This window comes from Parasteatoda tepidariorum, chromosome 5 (assembly GCF_982258835.1).
Source record: "Parasteatoda tepidariorum strain Cologne lab strain chromosome 5, Ptep-v5.0, whole genome shotgun sequence".
NCBI lineage: Eukaryota > Metazoa > Arthropoda > Arachnida > Araneae > Theridiidae > Parasteatoda > Parasteatoda tepidariorum.
In genome coordinates this window covers 83750072-83767909 of record NC_141759.1, presented here as the reverse complement: position 1 = coordinate 83767909, position 17838 = coordinate 83750072, and the positions used below count along the sequence as shown (strand labels likewise).

At 27.1% G+C, this 17838-nt stretch overlaps 1 protein-coding gene across 12 annotated transcripts in view; it reads left to right on the top strand.

Moving 5' to 3' along the window:
- Positions 1-416: 416 nt before the first annotated feature.
- LOC107451752 (RNA-binding protein 25) overlaps positions 417-17838 on the top strand; it is a 47218-nt gene continuing 29796 nt past the window's right edge. The window contains exons 1-7 of one of the 12 annotated variants that reach the window (XM_016067954.5): positions 417-569; positions 1142-1192; positions 12611-12662; positions 13723-13846; positions 13938-13990; positions 14743-14844; positions 16955-17056. In XM_016067954.5, coding sequence (XP_015923440.1) covers positions 13759-13846; positions 13938-13990; positions 14743-14844; positions 16955-17056 — 345 coding nt within the window. In that variant the 5' untranslated portion in view covers positions 417-569; positions 1142-1192; positions 12611-12662; positions 13723-13758. Of the gene's footprint in view, positions 733-1141; positions 1193-4652; positions 4712-12610; positions 12663-13722; positions 13847-13937; positions 13991-14742; positions 14845-16954; positions 17057-17838 lie in introns of all 12 variants that reach the window. The other 11 variants (XM_016067951.4, XM_016067956.5, XM_071185937.2 and 8 more) reach the window with 11 other exon arrangements.

The window sequence follows — 17838 nt, the reverse complement described above, 5'->3', positions numbered from 1 at the left end:
TTAACCTGTCTTTTATATACTGACTAATTGGTATTCAATATTTATTGTGGTAGTTACGCCACACAAGAAAAGGAATAAGACCGTGAATCACAATATGAAGGTAAATGATTTATGATAAAAATGTGATGAATAGACTTGTATGTTATGGAAAAAAGCTGTAGTTCTAGGAAAAAAGGAGAAGTGTGTCATAATTCGTGTAATTGGGAGTATTCTGTTTGTTCACTAGCTGCATCCCTTTGATCCCTTAATATTTCTATGAGCAAGAATTTGAAAGCTATTGCGGTTGCCGCACCTCTGATCACCGCTGACGGAGTAAAGAAATCTGATTGGTGAGTTTTTCAAGGCAAAATATATTTCACCAATAAAATTATCATATTTCTCGGGAGGTACGGTCACCGTTCTGTGTGATCACTTTCGTTCTTAGTCACGGTGGCCGCGCTCTCGTGAGCTTTTGAGAAAACTATACACAGCTCAACTTAACTCTTCAGAATTTTGTAGTACTGTGGTCATCTGTAGTTACAGAAGTGAATAAATATTAAGTATTTATATATGAAAACATTTCTGAAAAGGTTATAAGTTTATCTTAAATTTAAGCATTTTCAATACTTCTCTTCCGATCATCGATAGTTACAAAAGTTTCATATTAATTTGACGTTTAATGCTTCAATTTGCTTTGCGTGTCACTAGGTGAGCATTACAAATGGCCGATATGGAATAACTGTTTGCAGCCGAGTAAATAACATGCAATATTTTTCTTACGAGCACTGCTTATATTTCTAGCCAAATGCAATACTTACTTACTTCTTGTTAAGCTTTTATAAACTCTCATGATTTGCTTAGTTTTGTTTTTTTAATGATTTGGAAACAATTAAGTTCTTTTTAATTCGAAAACGATTAATTTACTTTTCTTCCAACAAAATTTTACTATTCTTTGTTGAATAATCCAATTTCATATCTTAATCATGTCTTATGAGTGACATATTTATATAATCAGCTTAATTTTTGTGCATTTGGGATCGTAATTAAAGCAGTTTAAAAGTTTTAACTTAATTGTCATTCACTGCATTTTTGAATTTTTGTTAGAATTAATTTCTTCGTCAATTTGCCTTGTTTTTATTAATCAGTTTTTTAATTTTTACAGATGACTGGATTCTAATCAAACCCAGCTGTTGTTAACTACATTATTTACATGGTTAGTTCTACTTTTCCTTCTTGTGGTATTTTAAATTAATATAAAATGAAGAACTTAACTTTAAAAATCTGTTAGTTTTAAAACTATGACATATATATTTGTAAAATATTTTGTTCTCAATACATTTTTATGTTGCCATTTAAAATCTATGAAAGAATTGTAGCAATTGTTTATATTTTATATGATTTCAATTATAATTTGAGCTTTTTGAATCATTTATGGTTCAGATTTATTCAGATCAAAATTTTAGCAAATCAAGAATATTGAATTATAAACAAATAAGAGTAGTTAAGTTTTTAAAGACGTATAAGGAGTTCAGTATTTTTGGTCATTTAAATTTGGTGAGGGTGATTTAAATTAAATACATTATAAGTAAAAGTATCAAAAGTGCAGATTATCTTTTAAACATAATGCCAAGGACAGCATTTATTAGGAAGATTTCTGTATCGTGATCTGTGGCAGAATAAACGCCATATCTTGGCGTCATCCCGGCAGCGGCCGCAAGAAACTAAAGATAAAATCATCACAGAAAGGGATCAGCTTGTAAGGTATAACACGTAACCACCCTCAGACTAAGATCTAAATTTTTTTTATTTGAAAAAGGTTTGACAAGTTTATAATCTATTTGGCACCTTGGCGATTGTAATTTGCATGTCAGATCAGGATGCAGAAATATCCCCCATTAATTGTCTGTTCTAGATAAATTGAAAATGAAGCGTTTGTTTCTATTTGTATTTTCTAAATTTACTTGGGATGATGTGAAATTAAATTTGCTTATATGCTAGCTGTTTATTGATGGTTTAGCTATATGTACTTTATTTTTTCGTTGATTTGGTTTGGTATTGTTAAGCTGTAAATAAATATTGAATAAGCTATGATTGTATTGCAAACATATCGGTCTATGTGCATAAAACAGAAAATTATACTACTAGACTTAGAAAAAATTTAATGAATATTGTTAAAAGTACAGTCAAAACTAAGATATTTGTTTTTTTAAAAGCTATAATTTAGAACTAAATATTGTTTGTATTCTTCATTTCTTTTACTATATTGCATTAAGGATTTCCATATGTGTTAGAGTTAAATATAAAGTATAAATTTTGTATTTTATTTTTTAGGTAGCATATATTTCTGTACCTTTTAAATCTATTTGGATTTAACTTAAAAACTTTAATTTCTTTTTCTCTTCAAATCTTTAAAAAAATGTTTGTTCAAATTCGAGCATCTTTGCTATTATGGATATTTTCTCCTAACTTTATTATGCATTTGCCAAATTTTAAACTATCTGAAAGAAATACTTATAAGGAAAAAATCTAATTAAAATATGTATGGATGTAGGTTAAAATGTTAATTTATGTTCTTTTGTTTAAAGTAAATAAAATGTAATCTTTATTATGGTATTATAAATTTTATGTGTTAATAATAAATAAAAGATTTTACTGTATGATGCTAGGAATAAGTAGTTGTATTACTTTATTTTTTTTCCCCTTTAATTTTTGCTTGTCTTAAAAATTAGTCTCAGCTATCATAGCTACAATTATTGCAAGATCCTTAAATGTTCCATATTGTACCTTGGTTCAATTTTATTAACTTTTATTTGGTAATATTCTGTTTTAATTATTATCAAAAGAAGTGTTATTTAATGTTACTGCTAATCTAATTAGATATTCTAGTTCTAATAATCATTCAACTGTTAAACTGGTTTGTATTAATCTATAAGTAAAAATGCTATAGTCAATAGCCAAATTTGGATAAAGGACATTCTTCTATTTTTTTTAAATGTGGGGTTAAAGTAGTAAGGTGTATTTGTACAGAGTATTGGTCAAGGTTCTGAAAAAGTTAGGTCGAATATTGCACTATGTAAGATTGAACGTTGTGGTGTTATGGTGATTCTCCTTCCTATATGGTGGTCTACATTACAACAGTAGTCCTTTAAGATAAATTATTTTATTAAATTTTTGAAATTTCTATTAAATAGTTTATTTTAGCAGTGAGTGCCTTTTCTTAAGTAAATTTTATTTTCTAGTAACTATTAATTTTTTTGAAGTTATTGTTTTTAAAAACTACAAATTATTTAAAAATTGAAAGAAGCACTTACTATGATTTTTTTGGTTTTTTTTTTTTTTTACAATCTTAATATTTGGTAAATAAATCTTTAAATAAATGCTATAAAATGAAAATTGTTAAGTTAATCTGTTATGATACTAGTTTTACTTTTGTAAGCGACTATATTGATTCCTTTTCTTGTTCAACATTTTTAAAATACTTATAATAAAGAATCATATATTCTTTTGTTCCATCCCACCAAAGAATTGTAATTGTCACCTCTGTATTCAAGTTTTGCAAATTCTTATGGTTATAAATAAGCTGTTAAAAAAGACATGTGAAAGTAAAGCTATGCTGCTGAAGTGGCAATCATATTCTGTTTCTCTGCTAGCCTGCTATAAAAAATTTCTGTCTAAAAGCTTTGCTGTTTATTAATGATTTTTCAGAAGCAAAGAAATTTTCAATAAGCTTTTTAACTGATACTTAATTTCAAAGTGAACTACTAGTCCTCATGGCAGAATAGTGGCGACACCGCTACATTGTCACAGAGCATTATAGAGTTTTTGCAGAAAGATTTTTTATTTGGGAAGCAAAAAGTTAAGATTTTTTTTTTATCTGCAGAATATTTTAAAGTTTTTTTTTTGCTGAGCTTTTTTTTCCTTCTATAGTGCAGAATTATTTACAAAAAATGCCTTTCCCGCATTTCAAACATAGAAGAAACGCTCATAATTTTTTTTTTTTTTTTGCTGAGCTTTGAGAATAAAAAAAAATTCCACAATGATTGATGTTATAAGTTATAAGAATGTAATTTCCAACTAGATAAAAATTTAAAAAGTTAACTACACAAAAAAATTTTTTAGAACAGGAGAAAATTGCTATTAATAACAGATTATATATAGTATATAAAAGAAATTCTTGCATTTATACTTAAAAAAATTATATACTGTTCTCTCTCTCTCTTTTTTTTTTTTTTTTTTTTTTTTTTTTTTTTTTTTTTTTGTAAATAGGAAATGCTTGTATTAGTATTGTTGTTGAAATTAGTAATCTCTATATATATTTGTTATTATTAAAAATTATTTTCAGAACGGTATTAGTACTAGAGAGAATTGTCTCAAAAAGCTCGAGAAAATTCTGCCACAGGGGTACTAGTATTCTTTTTGTAAATCTGTTTCTGATTAATAGTCTTCCCTGTATGTTATATGCCCTTTAGAAAAATAAAGAATAATAATTTTTCTGTTTTAAAGTAATAGTTTTAGTCAAAAACTTTAAAAATAGTTATATCTTTGATTCTGTGACTACCCGCAAGTTTGTCTGGGAAAGAGTAAAAATGAGGTAAATATTTTATGGAACGGTGACTTTTGACTATCTGTATCCTACAATGCTGTCAATTTAATAACAAACCCAACTTTGCTAGGAATATTGAGGAATAACAAGTTTTCCTGTCATCCGACCAACTAATAATCCAGTTATTTGGTAAGGGTTACACATCTGTTGCCTTGCTTTGTGTTTTTAGATTGAAAGTACAGTCAGCGGTTGCTTCATGGTTTTTTTGCATGCTTACTTCTATGTGGTGTTTGCACTTTCTCTTTTTACTTGCTTAACGATTGTGTGTGCTTGTTGTCACTTTTGATTTTTTAAACAAGGGTTTCTCTTTGAAGATAACTTTTCCATTACTTCATGTCTTTGTTAAATCAGTGAATTACACCTCTTCAGTGCTTCGATTTCAATAGATAATAATTAAATTTAACTTACAAAACTAATATGATGAATTATGATTTTTTTTTTGGATTATTTCAATTCATAACCAATTACTTATGATGCATTTTCACTATTATCACTATTGTAAGACAATCACTACCACTATTGTTACACATAAACACATACTACCACTATTGTAACACATGTTTAACAGCACTACTACCTGAAAATGATAAATATCTTTAAAAATAAACAATTTTTTACAATCATTAATGATCAGCAGAGATTTTGCTTACGCATTATAGCACATTAAAATCATCAGAAAGTGTATCGAGGACACAAAAGGATGATGGAGTGTACAATTCTCCATCATGTGGGGAGGAAAAATAATGGGACAGCAATCATTTCTTTTGTGAAAATCTTTGTCTTGTCTATTAATGTTTGGAATTCATGAGCATTAAGAAATTTTCTGCTCAATATTACAGATCGTATTTTTTCCTCCTTCTTGAGGTTTTTATTAATTTTGAAAACTTATTTGAAGTACTAATTTATTTCTTTACTCGTTAAATTTTGTAATTTTTGAAAATTTACATTATTTAAAAAGATTTATAATTTAAATAGGGCTTCTTTTTTAATAAAAAGTGAAGCAGGAAATTAAGTAGTCCTGAGTCTTAAGGATGCCTGGTTTCCACTGTCTGTGAATAAATGGTTGTTATATTTAAAATGCCATGACAAAACTGACTAAGATTGGCATTGAGAATAAACTTCATAATATTAATTTTGTTTTCTAATTTAAACGCTTAAATAAAGTAATTTTTTTCTTTGTAGTATGATTTATTTGACTTATGCAAACAAAATGCTTCTTGAATTTTTTCTTTTTAGAATCAAATGGATTTTTTATTTATGCAAATAATATTTTGCAAGTTCAAACTCTGACTTTGTCATAAGTACTGCAGTATCGGAGTATTTTCTCTGGCTAGTACCTTTCACGGTTCTTTGAGTTTTGTGAAATAGTAGGAGTTAAAGTTATAAAAATGTAGTGCAGTTGCTGAGTATTTTTTTCCTTATTAATCGTTGAAATGACATATATACAAAAAAAAAAATCTTATCATGCAGTAAGAAGCCGCAAAATAGCGAGCTCTGAGAGCGACTGAGCTGGTTACAAAAATCAACAGCTATGAAACAAAATTTCACTATTAAAACGCACTAAGAAATTATACATCGAATTTTTTGCAACAGTAAAACATGGAATCCTCAATCTCAAAGATTTATCTGCCATGCTGGAAATCGTAACTCTGTAGGTGTTGCTTGTGTTTAAACTTCTGTCAATAGTTTGCTGTGCTTAACGATTATCATTGCTTTTAAAATTATGTCTTGTGCTTATCAGTAAAAGTATTTGCAGAACCCTGGTAATCAATTTTGTTGATAAAGATATTTGTCTTTACTATTTATAGTTGTTGCATTTTCTAGATTTTGCATCAACATGCCTTGATATTTTTATTTAAATATTTTTCGTAAATTTACTTCATTGTTTCAAGATTTGTGCATGTACCAGATTTGTTAATATGGGTACTTATAGCTTTCTGGTAGTTAATTACTCATGGAATTTGTTTTCTTAATCTCCATATTTGTATTAAAATGCATAGCTGCCAAAATGTCTCATATTGATTTCTTATTCAAATTTAATTTTTATGATTATTTTGTCCCATTTATATCTCATTTATATTTTAAATTCTAGCAATGTCCACTGTGATAAGTTTCTTCAAAGTAGTTTTGATTTCTTTTTCTTACTCAGTTACACATCTTTAACTTTACATCTGACTGCTAATGTTAATTCTTTTCTTTTTTTTCCAGGGTGCATAGTGTTTTTTTAAAAAGTGCTTAAAGATGCTTATTTTTGATTTTAATTTTTTAAAAGCCCTTAAAGATGCTTTTTTTTATTCAGTGTTTGATAAAAGTGCTTAATTTTCTATCTTTTAACAAGATTTTTTCTTTGCCTTGTCGATTATCGTTCTAAATTACAAAAAATGCATGATTTTCATAATTTTCTCTGCAATATTTATCAGAAACTAGTTATGTTATCATGATTATGTAAAGTTTTTGAAAGTGTTTTTGAATTTTATTGATTTTATGTTTGTAAATTAAGAACTTTAAACTATAAGAAAAAAAAAATTATTACTGCACAAATCCTAATTGGGATTTTTTTTTGGAAAGTTGAAAATGTTTTTTGAGTGCTTAAAAGGTGCTTATCTTTTGTTGAAAAATTTGGCTATGCACCCTGTTTATTATTTCTTTTACTATAAATTTTCTTTTTTCTTGATATCAATATTCTCTAATTGCAGATATAGCTCCTATTTTTGTCTCTCCCTATTTCTATTTTGTGCTAAACCATTTTTACGATATACAAGTTTTAGCGTTGATGTGATTTTTACAAATTTTTGTGTTAAATATAAAATTTTAAAGCCCTTTTTTTAAAATAAAATTTCTTACTTATATAAAGTTGCTGCAGTTTCTAAAATAAATTTGACAAGAACTAGTTAATATTTTTTAAGACTTATAACTAACACAAGTAAAATATATTGTTGTAAAAACTAAATCAACAACTTGCATTAAAATTATTTTGATGTTCATATAGAAAGGAATCTCTAACCTTTTTGTACTATTTATTTTTTACAGAGATATTTATTCAGTTATTTATTTCTAAATTATTTGTAATTAGTTTTTTTAACAATTTGTTCGAATTTATACTTTTATACAGCTTTAAAACTTAAAATTTTTTATTATGGACTTGATTAGCAGACGCCACGTTACTCGCAAGCATTTGTTGTAATAAAGTGCAATTTAAGTGCAATTTAAGTGCAATTGAAAAACATGTTTCATTATATCAAAATTAAAAAAATTTATATTGTACTTAGTAATGCCTCATTCTTACAAAAAGGTTAGAGATCCCTTTCTATATGAACATCAAAATAATTTTAATGCAAGTTGATTTGAAGCTTAGTTTTTTATTAATTGTAATTTTTTGAATGATGAAATAAGCATTTTCTTGTTAATTAATAAAAATATAATTTTCTTAGTATAATTTTCTAAGTTAGAACTATTAATGGAGAAAAAAAACATTGAGTTGGCAGCTATGTTTGTGAGGATGGCTTAAACCTTGTGTAGGATTATTATCAGTTTTTCTACTTCAAATTATTACAAACAGGAGTTTAGTCTTGACAGAAGCTATGAAAATATTTAAGAAAGAAAATGTTCTTGAGATTTTTTTTTGTTATGAACTTAACTTATGTAGTAATTAATGTGCACTGCTATTATGTTTAACACACCTACTGTTTATTTATTGTATTTTGCTTTGACTCCACTCCATTTATTATATTTAGCTTGTGATTTGATTATTTTTCTTGTTTTAACTAAATGTAGAGATTAGCTAACAATTTTGTTAAGGCATTGAGCTATTTTTAGGAAAATTATTTTTTTTTTATATAAAAAAAGTTTTCAAACAGCGGTGGCACTGAAGAGGCGTTTTGTAGAAAATTTTAAAATCCAATTAACTTGAATAGTTGCATTTATGAATAATAATTGTGCATGATAGAATAGTTTTTCTGGAGTTACAATCAAATTATGTTAAGTTTTTAATAACTTGAAATAGGCAGCGAGTCTTAAGATGAAGTTAGTGTAGAATTTTTTTAAACTAAATATAATTTGTGTTCATTTAAGTCACATAGCGTGTATCACCTCTGCAAGTTTCATTTTTACGACTTCTGCCTTTTCAATACTTTTTCTCTCAGATTATCTGTAAAAATTAGTTTTGTATTATAGAGCTGCGCTTGATTTACATAGTGACATGTTTTATTACTCATTATGTATTTTTTTGAAAGAAGATATTTAAGGCACTGGATTTCAAGTACTATATGAATATTCATTTAAAAAATAATGATTTTAAAATTCAACAATAATTGCCTACAAATATATGGAAGAAATTGAACCTCCTACTATATAAGTGGTAAGTATGGTAGTAATCCAAAAAACATTGCATGCTTTTCTTGTTTCGATATGCTTTATTGCAGTTATCAAGCACTTTTTCCTGATTGAAACTTTACTTACTATATTAAAATTAGATTCTCCCTTAGTGAAATTAATATATTGTGTATTGTAATTTCCTAATCACTAAAAAGAAAGTAAGATTGCATGATTTATCTGTGCTATTTGAGGAAACTGAAATCAGTTCATATCATTATCGGCATTCCTTGTGTACCAACTTATTTATTTAAAAGAGAAAAAAATTCCTGATTGTTATTGTTTTATTTTGCATGTTGTTTATTAATAATACTATAAAGTAAAACTGAAAAAAAGAAGAAAAATGGAAATTGCACTTATTGCGAATGCATTTACTTATTATTGCGAATCCGTTATTAATTCATCTATTAATTATTACGGATCCATTATTAAGGTTTCAAAGGTTAAGAAATATTCTCTGTATTTTGCGTTGAAATTATATTCCATAAAATTCTCAAGCATTGCACATTTTTTTACTTATTTGTTTTATTACTATCAATTATCAATATTTTATTTACTTTTAACTAAAGTTTTAAGTTGTTCAAGTTTTTTTAGACCCGAAGTTCTCAGATATCTTATTTTATTATCAATGTGTTAAATTGTTAAAAGAGTCAAATAATTTGAATATAGTGATTATTTTTGTTAAAATATTGCAATTAAGTTAGAGTTAAATAAATTTTCACAATAACAATTTATAAAGTTTATAATAAAAAAAACTGCATTTTTCATTTAAATTATAATATAAACTACGTATTTATTCTTAGCCACTTTTGTGTACGTTATTAATTTATATTATTTGATTATTATTAATAATCAAATTATATTAATTTATCTTATTTGATTATTTCTTACACAACAGTCTTTAACTAATTTTCCTCATAAATATAATTTCTGTTTTTAGCATTTCCATTTTGTTATGCTTATCTTATAGTAATTGTTACAGACTCTTATAGAATTCTAATTTTTGTTGATTTTATTGTTATTTTTATGTTTTGTTTTTCTTATTTTTCTCTAAGCTAAATTAAATGCTTTTTGTTTTATGTTTAGATTAGCATTTTTCTCTTTTAGTATTATTTTTGAACTAAATGGATTATTGTAGAAATAAGATGCTAACCAGTATAAAAAATTTTATCTTAGAAAATCTGTGGAAAAAAATGCTTACACCTAGCATACATTTAGTTTTTCTTATCTGTTTCTTTACTTTGTGCGTAAATTTTGAATGAATAGTAACAGAATTTTTGAGAGTTGGATTGTTGTGTATTTTGAAATGAATTCAGTTGCTTTTCTTTTAAGTTTGAATTTTGTTAGTCATATTCATAAATTATTTCTTTGGCATTACTAATCTTATTTTTTAGCCCAATTCCAATCTCAATTATCTATTCTAAATTTTTCTGTAGACTGTTTAGGCAAATATACAAATTTTTCAGGAAAAATTCCTACTTTTATTTCAAACAATCGAGCCTATTTTAGGAAAATTACTGGAAATATTTTTGAAAATCATTAATAAATGTTACAAAACAAAATTTTCAGTTAAAAATAAGTTATAAATTTTTAAAAATATTTTTTGTTATATTCTTATATTACAGTAGGGAACCGATTATCCGGAACGATCGGGATCATCGCTATTCCGGATAACTGATTTTTCCGGTTTTCTGAATCGCTACAAAAAGTTGTTTTTTTTTATTGTTAAACCCAACTAAAAAAAAATCAGAGATAATCTTAAAAAGAAGAAAAAACGATGAAGTAATACACTAATGATTATTTCCAAAATGATGGTAAGGTAAACATCTTTCAAAAAAGAAAGGAAAATCCTAAAATCTTATGAGGAGAAAAAAAAATTTTTTTTAAGGGGGGGGAATTTATCGAATTTCGTTCCGGTTTTTTGGTTTTCCGGTTTTCTGAATTCCGGATAACGGGTTCTGTACTGTACTTTGTTTTAATGCTAATTTGTTTAAAGTAAAGCTAGTATTTTATGGCAGGAAACGTAGATATCGATTAAAATTTTATTTAGTTTCAATTGAATTTCATTTGAAATGAAATAAACTAAAATTAATTGGAATTTTTATTAATTTAGTTTAGCTCCTGCTGCGAGTTAGGTTATAAAAAGTTATTTTGTTGTGTCCCATGTCCAGTTTTGTAGAGTTGAAAGAGTGACTGGGTTTAAGAATTTATTAAGAAATTATTAACTTTTTTTTCTTCCTTCTGTTCCCTCTGCTAGCTAATGACTCATTTTCCCTAATTCTCATTTCAACCCCTTAAAGTTCATGAACCCACTTTGCTATTATCTTGCTTTGTTTTCATTTAATTCAAAATTTTATTTATGGGGACATATCAATATGTGTAGTAAAGCACTGTTGATACCTACTTGGGACAAGTTATTTGTGTTTATTAGCAAATTTATTATTAATTATCATAGCTACCAACTCTACTGGACTTTACCAGTTTCTCCTGGTTTTCATATATTTTTAGAAAATTCCCCAAAATTGAGTAAGTTTCCTAAAAAAAATCCCTATTCAAATAGCATTTTTACACAGATTATTGCTTGCTTGAATATTTAAATATGAATTGCTAATAGATAATAAAGGGGCCTCATTTATAAAAACCAGTTAAAACTTTTTTTTGTTCACAAGTTTAGTTTGTTTTATTCAGAACTCCCTTTTTAAATGCCTATTATTATTCAAAATTATGAGTAAATATAATGCTTAACATTTCATTTAATATCAATCATAACTGGAAAATATTGCAGTGTTTCTATTTAGATGATCATAAAATTCCATATGTGTAAAATATTTAGTATATTATGCAACGATTATCATGAAATTTACATTTCTTAAAATCTACTGGATTTTTTTTCTATCCATGTTAACAGCTATGAATTATATAACGATAGTTTACAGCACTATTTTATTATTTTTGAAAAATATGAATACTTGTTGTTGATCCTGTATCAGCAAAATATAAAGTTTTTTTTAAACACTGCATGAATGTAGTTATTATTATTTTCATTTGAAAACTCCTTTTCCTTCTAAATAACGATTTAAAATGCAGTAATCATTAAAAATAACAAACATCACCTTCTAATCAATTTTCCATTTTACTAGTATAAGGAAAAAAAATTAAATGGAATTTGTATTGTTATTTCTAGCATTGTTGTTTCCCTAAAAAGACCTATTTTGTAACAATAGTAACATAAGCAGTTTTTAAATTAACACTTATGAGTATTTATGTTTATCACAAATAGGTTCTCAGCCTTCATAAGCAAGGAATATGTAAATAAAAAAATTTATTTAACAGATAAAATTATCTTATGAAAATTTGATTATATCTTTGAATCAGAAATAGAGAAATAAGAATTATACAAGAATATTGAACTTGTGTATAAAGTGTGAAAAAGTTTCTTTATTTCAGAATTATTAGTGCTCAGAAGTATTGCATATATATATTTTGCATATGGGTATGCTTATTATATTTATTTATTTATTAATTTGCCAATGCTTTTTTATGAACTAATTTAAAATTTCAAAGGTTTGAATGGCATGTGTTTTTTTTTCTTGTTTAGTTTTTATTGCCTGCTTTTGAATTTATTTACATTCATCATTGCTTGTACTTTATTAACAGGGAGAATTTTATCTGTAGTCATATTGCACATTGACTTAGTAGTAGTAATAGGGTATGTTTATATTAAATTATTATTATTTGTATGACTAATTTTATTTCCTTCCTAACACTTTGTGAGTTCATTGAAATTCATTCACATTCTTCGGACAGCATCTCTTCTTCAATTTAAAAAATTGTGTCTCGTTGTCAACTGTCTTCGTCATTGTAACTTTTCCTGTAACAGTGATATTCTGCTCTCATAACTTTAATCTCTTTCCAATAATGGTGTAAATTCAATTCCAATATCTTGACTTGTATTGTTTCACTTTTTTTTTGTATTAATATCTGTTTTATTTTTGATTTTATGTGCATTTAAATATAGTCTGATAAATAGTGTATGATTTTATATTTTAGTTTTTAAAAATTATATTGCAATTTTTAAAAGTAATTTTTGTTGCATATTCTTTGTAAAATTTTGAAATTTGTCATATATCTTATTTTGGGAAGGGGGTTATTATTCACTTTGATGATAGATTAATGCTGTATGAAAAGAAAAGTTAAAGATTTGATGCAAGGTTGTCTACTTATTATAGTAAGAATTAGGCCAACATTAGTAATCATATTTGCTTCATTAATGCATAGCTTCGACTTGCTTTCGACGAAGTTTTACATAATCTAAGAAAATATCTAGGTTTTAATTTTGGTAAATAAAATAAACAGATAATACAGATTTATAGTTGAATTAATAATGATTTTTAGTTCCATAAATGATAAATTAACTAAAAAAAATTTTTATCCGTGTAAAATTATATTAAAATGTAACATTTTAAATTTATAAAAAATGTATGAAAAATTTTTTTGTGCTTTTTTTTCCCTCTGAAAATTTCCAAAGGGGATTATTTTTATAATGTTTCCGATTTAATGTTAAAAAATTTCAAAACTTCCTTTTCTGCTTGAATTTTCCTCAATTTCCGACACGATAAATCTGCCACTAAAAATTGACTGTTTATAATAGGATGCTTGAAGTGTTTATTTTAAAACTCATCATTTGATAAACTACAACTTGCAGATAGCTGTTAAGATATATCTGTAAAAATTATTTTTAATTCAAATGAAGGATTTTTCTGTTACAGTTTTTTCCATTGAAATTCATTAAAGCTGTACCGAAGATGTCTTTTCCTCCCGGACCTCCTTTACCATTACCAGGCATGCCTGTGCCTCCTATGTTGCCACCCCCTTATGCTGTTCCACCAATGGGTAACTAGATTTAGAATCATTCACAATTTTTATCCTTTTGCATATACATTTATCTCATTCTGATTCTTTTTTTTTCTTTCCTTCTAACTAGGAGATTTTTTTCCAGGTATGATACCTATGACTGTTGGAATGATGCCTGGACCAGTAAGTAATGCCTAATTTTAAATTATGTATGAAAAATTATTCGTTTAGTATTTATAAGCATACCTGCCAAGTCCCCCTGTTTTTTTAATGAAAACTCCTGTATTTTACGACTATCTTCTGTTTACCTGTATATTCTCAAATTTCTCCGTATTTGTTAAAACAATTTGGTGATAAAATATCCACTGGTGGCAAAAATACTTCTTTTATTCCTCAACAGATGGTGCTAATGCCAGTATTGAAGTATGTTATGGGATAATTGTTTAAGTCGAGCCATGATGGCTCAGGGGATAGAGCGTTTGCCTTCCGATGGGGTAAACCCAGGTTTGAATCCCAGCGAAAACTGGTCAATACAAATTCCGCATCTGGCTTTCACCAACCACAGTGCTGACATGAAATATTTTCAGTGGTAGACGGATCACCGGTTAGAGACCCCTTGTCGTCTGGCTAACTGTGGGAGGTTTTCGTGGTTTTCCTCTCCATATTTATCAAATGCATCTGGGTTTAGCAAATGCCGATTAGTTCCATCAGAAAGTCCTTCACAAATGCAAATTTTTCCCAATACTTGATCCAGGAGCTCCTTTGTTTTCTGGATTGGGTTCAGAATTACAAGGCTGTGAAGTTGAAAATCAGTAGTCGTAAACCCAAATTTGTGTTGGTTAATAAAATCTCAGTTATTTTATTTCTCCAATGTTGGCAGGTATGTATAAGATATATTTTTATAGTTAGAAATAATTTTTTTCTATCATTTATAGATGATGGCTCCTGTTGCCATGACTATGCCTGCTCCTATTCCCATGCCTCAACCACAGAAGTATATTAAAAAGATTAATCCCCCCATGTATAAAAAATACGAAGTAAGTTTTAATTTACTTTTTTTTATGTGTTTAATTAATTTTAAACAACCATTTGATCAAGCTATCTAAAACTTTTAATTAATAAATAAAAAGGGTTACAAAATAAATGTTCAGTCCTGATTTTTTTTTTTTTTTTTTTTTTTTTTTTTTTTTTTAAATTCTTGACCAAATGATCTGATTTTTATTTACAAAAATTTAATTTTCATGATTTGAAGAATGTATCTGAAATATGACATTTTTTTTTAACAAACTTATTGATTAGATTTTTATTCACTTAAATGTAATTTTTTTGGTTTGAGGAACTCGCTTGGCATAAACTAGTTAATTACCGAAAATAATAATTAGAGTTATGAAATTAGTCACAACCTATTTTTTCCTGTCTGTATAAACTGATATTTTTTCCTTGGCAGATTTTAAGTGTCAAAGCTTCAATCTGAGAGATAATGCTTTCTATAATTTAGCCTGAAGGCTAAGCGCTCTTATGTTAAATGAAATTCAATATGTATATACTGCTTCCTACTTTTAAAAATTGTTTTTAGAAACATGGCCCTTTTTTCCCCTTTTTAGTAAATACTTTTCTTAATTTATCTGACTCATTGTGTAGCAAAGCAAGTAACAAAAAAGCAGAATTATTTAAGAGTGTTTGTCAAATTATATATATTTTTTTTTTATTGTTTGTAAATTTATTACATGCATTAAATTTAAATTAATATGAACTTACATCAAGTTGAGAAAGGATATTTAGCAAGATACTGCAGATTTTTTAGTTTAACTGCTGAATGAAAGCTATTGGAAAAAATGAAAAATGCAGTTTCATGACTTTTACTCAACCTTGTGTAAATATGACGAATAAGCTATTTTATTGGCAACAAAAACATCAGGTTAAGCCTTACAGGTGCTAGGTTGGTTAATGAATGTAACGCTAAGTCTTCAGTTTGTCTTCTAAAATATTTCTGATCATTTTTATTGCCTTGAAAAAATAAATTGCGTGATGCATATTAGAACTAGCAACTTACTTTAGGATTAGATGCTGAAGCTTGCAAGTCACCAAGGAAATCATAATTGACTATAAATATGTTAAACACTTTTAGTAAACTTGTTTGTTTCCTCTATTAACTTATTTTATTCCGTGTTCTTTACAAACTTTATGTATGAAACCTGGGTAATCTAAAAAAGGCTATTGTTTTGTTATATTTTTGAACAGTGGTCCGAAGAAGTGTGCTACAACTAGCTAAACTGCTATAGTGCCCTACTTTTAAAAAGAAGTGTTATAGTGAGTAGTGCAATACAGAAAAAAAAAAAAATTTGGTTTGTAGGCATTCCTGACAACTACTTTTAATGTTAGTTTAGTAAAGAAACTAGTTACAAACACATTTTTTTTTTTTTATCTGATTGGTACAAATCGCAGGTCTGTCATGGTACGCAATGAAAATGCCCCTGTGGCTGAGCATTAATTGTGTCTGATGTTTCAGGCCAAAAAGTTTTTTTCCCTTAATCTAGCCATTACGAATAACAGTTAATTTATCACTTTAGCCGTACCTTTAGATGCGATTGTAAACTCAGGAAATACGAAAAGAATATGTGCATATTATTCCAATGCAAGTGAAGATATATTTTCTATGTAGTTTTTATGTACTTTATTTCTTAAGAAATAAAATAGCATTAAACACTTAACAAAATCGAAAAATATTTAATAATTTTGTAACGTTTCTAAATTCGCTTTCAAGGAAGGCATAAAAAGTTAAAGATTCAAAGAACATATTCGTAAAAAAATGGTTTGGAATGACAAACTGGCTTATGAACAAATATTTTTTTACAATTCCTGAATAGTTCCAAGAATAAATATTTCTTAACAATTCCTTATAAGACAATTTTTTAATCCAAACCATTTTGAACATAAATGTAAATTAAGTTCTCCAGCAAAATTAGTCTCCTAAAAGTAGTTCAATAGAAACTACTTTTTGAAAGTAGTTTGTAATCACAGCATTTCGAAAAAGTAGTTGTAGTAACGGCATTTTTAAAACAGTAGTTGCAGTTAATTAAGAAAAAAATTTATATTTTTTTCTTTTAATAAATTATTGAAAGACATACAACATTAATATTCTTTTAGAATCATGTTGAGCAAGAAGTACCAAAAGGACCACCTGTCACTGTGTTTGTGGGCAATATTACTGATAGAGCCCCTGACAATTTAGTTAGACAAATATTGCAAGTAAGTGCGAGATATTTTGAATTCATTTCTGTTTTTGTATTTATGGATGCTTTATTATTATTACATATTTTATTTCTTCTGTTATGAAATAATGTGTTCCTAAAAAAAAGTTTGTATCGCAGATCAAAACTGTTAAGCTAAAATGAATCATGAAAAATATACAAATTTTTCCATTAAGTTTATCTGTGTATAACGTGTTGTTGGAATCTGTTTAATTAAAGTAAAGAATTTCTGCAACAGCTTGTTGTTAGCCAAGAGAGTTGTACAGGTTAATGTGATAGGTAACTGATTCTCTTTACTTACCTAGCAAGCTGATTTCTTACATTTTGAGCCTCTGTTGGTGTTCAGGTATATTTTGTGATTCCGGACATCCTTGTCAGTTGAAAAGGTAAATGTAGCTTTCCCTTCCCATTCGCTATATTGATGGAATTCTTCTTATTACTTTTTTTAATTAATACTATTTTTGCAATATGCAAGGATATATGGGTTGAATATAAAGAGATTTTAGTGTATCATGAGCTTTGCTGATACCCTTTCCTTCATGTTAACAAAAATAAGCAAGAAAATCCCTGTGTCTTATCCGTGTAATGTAGTATTTGCATGGCTCTTTATTAACAATTGTCAAATAGATGCATCTCAATTAAGCACACATTTTAAATCAGACAGGGTTCCTACACGGTCAGGAAAACCTGCAAAAGTCAGGATATTCTAAAATTAAGCTAAAAAGTCGGGATTTTTCTTACATAGTCATCAAGTTAGGAAAATAAAAAAAATTAGTTTAA